The following is a 5,471-nucleotide window of genomic DNA, read 5'->3' on the forward strand; positions in this document are numbered from 1 at the left end:
AGAGGGACCGCGGTTCAATCCCCCAGCACCACATGCCAGCCAGCCCCGCCCCCTGGTGGGCTGAGCTGGCCACACACACAGACACACACATTAAAAAAAAATTAAAAAAAAAAAAAAAAGGATAGCAACATTACATGTGGAACTCAAGAATATGGGTCAGAAGCCTGGTATTGATTGTGGTACACACCTACAGGCCCAGCACTCAGCACACTGAGGCAGGACTGCCACAGTTTGGGGCTAGCTCAGGTTATATATAGTACATTTAAGGCCAGCATATATAGACCACCATCTCTCAAGAAAGCATTGTACATAGACAAATTTGCTAAGATGGTCAAGTTGAGGGGCTTGTAGCAGACAAGAGAATCTTCAAACAGGCCTTATATAGAAACTTAAAATGCTGATAGGGGCAAGTTGAGAATACAAAAGACTTAATGGAAAAACTACTAGCATGCTAAATATTTTAAAATTCTGGGTGTTAAGGAGTATAGGGACCCAAACGTAACCTTTCAGAAATCCAGTAGATTGCTCACAACCTCCAAGTTTTGATACAATCCACAAATTTAGATTATGAACTTACCTGGCTGGAGATAGTGGTGGCAGAATACATGCTTAGCATTCACGAGGCCCTGGCTTGATCTCCAGCGCACACAATCTTAAACACTCACACCCCAGGTCCGTATGTAAAGAAAAGGAACACAGGAGCTTTGCAAATTTATAGAATATTCATATAACATGCACATAGAACAATAAACACCTTTATTACATGAGTTAAACCAGGAGGGAAGGTTTATTTGCCTTTCCGGGCCTTGATTTTCCTCAGATAGAACTCCAGCTCTTTGCCCTCTAGCACAAAGCCATCTGATCGGCCACACTGGCCTGGTCTTGATGCAATACAGGCTGCAAAAGAGTATGTGGTCCTTACTATAAATGACAAACAGATTCCACCCAACCGTTTCCTTTTAAAAACAACAACCCACGTTGATTCTGGTGCCCTGGGGGCAGGCATGAAGCCCTTGTCTTCTCAGATATACTTTATCACCACTTAAAAGTCAGTAGCAGAACTGGACAAAGTTTTCATCATTAAGACAGCCCCCATTAACTTGAGAATGGACTTTTGGAAATACTCTTGGGGCGCAGAGGCCCAGGCCTCACAACTGGTAGGTAGTCAAACGAAGGCAAAGATAAAGATGTAGGGTGCGCACTGCAACGCTGTGAGCCCTTCTTCCCCAATGGCTGTCTCACCAAGAAGCTTGCCCTGCTGGAACTGCTCTTCCAGAAGACTGCTGATCTTGGCGTTCTTTTTCCTTTCATCATACTTCTTTTGAATTTTCTTTGATCGTTTTTTGTTTAAAATCTCCTCCTCCTCAGGAGTCTAAGTGAAGGGAATACAGATGATTAAGCTCAGGGAAGAAAGACCATCAGAACTTTCTCAAAACCTGAACATTGCAATGTCTCCTTCCTCAGCACTAAATACTTCATCTCTTCCCCCTTCAGCAACAGAAGTGGACAGTTGTCACCAGCTCAAGTCAGGCAGCCTCCCGCAGCCTCCCCATACCTCCTACAGAAGGAACACGCACCAGCTTGGCCCCCTTTTTTCGGCCCAGGGGCAGTGCATAGTGGGATTCGTACCACTGTCGGTACGGCATGCTGTCAATGAGCACAATGCAGTTCTTCACCAAGGTCTTGGTGCGGACCAGCTCGTTATTGGATGCATTGTAAACAACATCAATGATCCTTGTTTTTCGAGTACAACCTGCTCAGGAGATTTAGAATCGAGTTAGTTAAGCAGACCACAGGACAACTAATTTACCCTCCCATCTCTCCTGAATCTCTGGGAATTCCAACCAACGCATCAGCTCTTTTTTATATTATAACCTCACCTTTTTCAGAGGTGTTTGGCAACCACCCACTTCCACAGGCCCCACTCACACTCAGAGCCCCAGGAGAAGTTTCCCACATCTAGCCGCAGGGCTCGGTACTTCTTGTTGCCTCCTCGAACTCGGACTGTGTGTATGCGGCGGGCGCCAATCTAGGGAATAGAAGAACTAGGTTAGCAAGTACTGCAGGCACAAGCGGAGGGCAACAGGAGAAACTGAGGCAACGGGTCAGTGTAACTATGACAAGTCCTTGCATTGGCAAGTGGCACACAAGTGGCCAAGACGGCCACAACCACGCCTAAGGATACTTTTTCATCACGTTTGTTGCCTCTAAGTGGGAAAACCCGTCCCCGAACACTGAAAACTAATCACAAAAATACCAGAATTCTGATTATCACGCGGAGGCTGCCCTACCAGAAGCCTGCCTGGTCCCCACTACACAAGGTTGCTTTTTGACCTAAGCTCTTGCGGCATGGCTCACACATCTTGTCCGCTCAGTTTACTCAGCACTACTAGTAAGAAAGGATGCTCAGACCCTAAAACAAAGGAACCTCAGGGCCCAAGACAAAACCCACAACAGCCCACGCGAAGGCCAACCACACTGCAGCTAGGAAAGGCGACCTCCCGAGATCGGAGCCCAGACATCACCCACCTTAGTGTTGGCAGCAGGGCGCCCCAACTCATACTTCCGCTTCTTGTGATAGGGCTTTCTTTTGCCCCCGGTCTTGCGGCGCTTGTGCCAATTGTCCCGAGAGATGCCTGCATGAGGGAGCGGGGTGGAAAGCTTGAGCCACAGGGACCAAGCCCGGGCAGCTCGCCCCTCCGGAGCCCCGCAACGGCCGGCCGCACGCTCAGCTCTCCAAGGTTGGCTTCCCCACTGCTCGGTCGGGAATATGCAGCATTACCGACTTGTCATCATACACGTGCGGCCTGGCCTGCTGCTTGCAGCGGCAGCCATGTTGGTACCACTGGCAGCTGCGGGCGCATTGAAGACCCTACAGCGAGCCTCGGCACTCAAAATCCGAAGGCCATCACCCCTTCTAGGTGCCCAAGGCAGGGGGTCCGGGTGTCTACATTGATAAATTGGGTGCGGGAGAGGATGGCACCGGATTAAACTCACCCCTGACGCACCACTAAAGCTAACGAGAACTCACCCATCGCTCGGCGCCGGCAGGAAAGAGGAAACGCGAAGGCTCACGGTCCGATTTGTGAGATGTTGCCCCGCCCCTTTTACGTCTCTTCCGGGTGCCGTGGAGACAGGATTTAGACTCTCAAGGCTGAGCCATGGACCTGGAGTCTATTAGGGGTGGATTAAATGGCTCCTTCTGGTTGGTGGTCCTTCACAACCCGTCTTTCGGATTTCGCTTATCTTGAGCGGCTTCAGAGGGCGAACTCACCGTACTTAATAGAAGCGGAAAATTTTTACTCAGGCGCGCTGGGGCGCTTCTATGATCCAGCTCTCCGGGAAGCAGGGACGAGGATAGAAAGCGCTGAACCAGACGTAGTAGCGCACGTCTGTATCCCAGCACTTTGGATTGCAGAGGCGAGAATCCAAATTGAGCACAGTCTGACCGACACCTAAGTGCTTTAGCTGGATTCCATCTCACATACTGCAATGCAAAAGGGCCGGGTATGTAGCTCTGTGCCAAGGCCCTGGGCTTAATTCCCAGTACCGCAAATAAAGTTGGAACCCAGCCTGGGCAACATGGTGAGATTATGTCTCGGGGACAAAAAGTTAAAGTTAAGGGTCCAGCTACGCATGGTTGCACTTAAAGTAATTTATTTTTATTTTTTAAATGAAACATCAAATGTTTATTTATTTGCATTTTAGGGAAGGGTCTACAGGGTGTACGGGGTCTCATTACTAGATTGGACTCATAGTGATCCGCCAGTTTACATCCTCCAAAGAGCTGGGATTACATGCCCCCGGCGTGCCGCCACTACTCCAAATGCCATTTTAGCTTGCCCCGGGGGCTGGGCTGGCACACCAGGCCCGGGGATAGAACCTCCAGCCTCTGCAAAGGCGCTTGAAACATCTAATGTTTTAAAAAAATCTTTTAATTAATTAATTTGGTACAGCATCTTACTGCGCGGCTTGCATTTGAAGTGATGTCTGTCTCAGAATCCCCAGTGCTGTAATGACAGGCATGTGCCACCATGCCTGGTTTCAGGTGGGCACAACCTGCGGTACCAGGGATCGAACCGGGTTCTCGAGCTTGCCAGGCATGGTCAGACCGCTGAGCTATCTCCTCAGCCCTATTTATTTATTTATTTATTTACATACTGAGACAGGGTCTCACTATGCATCTCAGGCTGGCCTCCAGCTCACTTTGTAGCTCAGGCTGGCCTGACCTTGCAGTGATCCTCCTGCCACAGACTCCCTAGTGCTGGGATTAAAGGCATGTGCCACCATGCCTTTAATTTTATTTATTTATTTATTTATGTGTGTGTGTGTGTGTGTGTGTGTGTGTGTGGCCAGCTCAGCCCACCAGGGGGCGGGGCTGGCTGGCATGTGGTGCTGGGGGATTGAACCGTGGTCCCTGTGCTTTAGCTAAGCTTGTTCTAAGTAGGTCCTTTGACCACTGAGCCATCTCACCAGCCCCTGGGCTAGGGATTTAACAGTGGTGCAGCACCTGCTTGGCAAGTGTGAGGTCCTCTGTGCAGTTCCTGTACCCCTGCTGATATTACAAATTTTCCTTAAAAAGAGCTATATAAATGATCAAGGATGGTAAGGAATAGGTGGATGTACGGCTGAAACAATTGCAAAATGTTGATTTGCATGATGGGTACATGAGAGTAAACTATACTGTTCTATTTACAGTGAACACATCTGAGATTTTCCTACCACATTTTAAAAAGAACACCGCAAAGCAGAACATGGCACTTTATTTACTACACTGACTTTTTTTTTTTCATTTGTGTATTTGGTACAGGGTCTCACTACACAGATCCTCATGATGATCCTTGTTTTCAGCCTTCCCAGCACTGGGATTACAGGCCTGTGCCACCACACCAGGACTTGGTGGCTTGCTCAGCTGTCCTTGGGGGTGGGGCTAGGCAGCATGTGGTCTCTTCTCTTGCCTAAGCAGGAGCTTTAGTCTGTTGAGCTATCTCACTGGCTCATTAGTGGGTTATCTTTTAGTTTATTATTATTTTTTGATACAAGTTCTGGTTATGGCATGCAGTACCAGAGGTCGAACTGGGGTCTGCACTTGCCAGGTAGATACTTAAGCCACTCAGCTATGTCCCCAGCCCTCTTTTTTTTTTCCTTTTTGGCGGAACCAGGGATTGAACTCAGGCCCTTGCACTTGCCAGGGAAGCGCTTATTCCACTGAGCCATCACCCCGGCCCCCCCAGCCCTCTTTTTATTGATTATTGGTGGCATTGAAAATTATTTATTTAGGGGCCAGGGAGATAGCTCTGTAAACACTTGCCTGGCAAGCAGAAGGGCCTGAGTTCAATCCCCGGTTCTGCCAAGAAAATAAAGATTATTTATTTTGTGGTACTGGGGATTAAACTTGGGACCTTGCACTTGGTAGGCAGGCAGTTAAGCTACTGAGCTATCTCACGGGCCTTAAGGTTTTTTTTTTTTTT

General features: G+C 48.5%; 1 protein-coding gene and 3 non-coding genes across 4 annotated transcripts; all 4 read right to left on the reverse strand.

Annotated features, from left to right (window-relative positions):
- Nucleotides 1-733: 733 nt before the first annotated feature.
- On the reverse strand, nt 734-3,120 carry Rps8 (ribosomal protein S8). The gene is made up of 6 exons (XM_004639205.2): nt 3,032-3,120; nt 2,530-2,636; nt 1,930-2,029; nt 1,578-1,753; nt 1,243-1,372; nt 734-897 (listed from the first exon to the last, which is right to left on the reverse strand). Exons 1-6 carry the CDS (start codon nt 3,033-3,035, stop codon nt 788-790), a joined length of 627 nt encoding a protein of 208 aa, XP_004639262.1. The 5' UTR covers nt 3,036-3,120; the 3' UTR covers nt 734-787.
- LOC111818930 lies at nt 1,017-1,086 on the reverse strand. Its single transcript, XR_002822797.1, has one exon. It is a non-coding gene; the product is annotated as a small nucleolar RNA SNORD38 (small nucleolar RNA).
- Nucleotides 2,100-2,203, reverse strand: LOC111818932. Its single transcript, XR_002822798.1, has one exon. It is a non-coding gene; the product is annotated as a small nucleolar RNA SNORD46 (small nucleolar RNA).
- LOC111818929 lies at nt 2,722-2,801 on the reverse strand. Its single transcript, XR_002822795.1, has one exon. It is a non-coding gene; the product is annotated as a small nucleolar RNA SNORD55/SNORD39 (small nucleolar RNA).
- Nucleotides 3,121-5,471: the final 2,351 nt, after the last annotated feature.

The sequence above is a fragment of the Octodon degus genome, unplaced genomic scaffold, assembly GCF_000260255.1.
Source record: "Octodon degus isolate 3935 unplaced genomic scaffold, OctDeg1.0 scaffold00107, whole genome shotgun sequence".
Classification (NCBI taxonomy): domain Eukaryota; kingdom Metazoa; phylum Chordata; class Mammalia; order Rodentia; family Octodontidae; genus Octodon; species Octodon degus.

Coding starts and splice junctions, on each gene's coding strand:
- Rps8 (XM_004639205.2), bottom strand. Junction 2,030..2,529: donor GCCCTGCTGCCAACACTAAG/GTGGGTGATGTC, acceptor TCTATTCCCTAG/ATTGGCGCCCGCCGCATACA. Junction 1,754..1,929: donor CTTCTCCTGGGGCTCTGAGT/GTGAGTGGGGCC, acceptor TCTCCTGAGCAG/GTTGTACTCGAAAAACAAGG.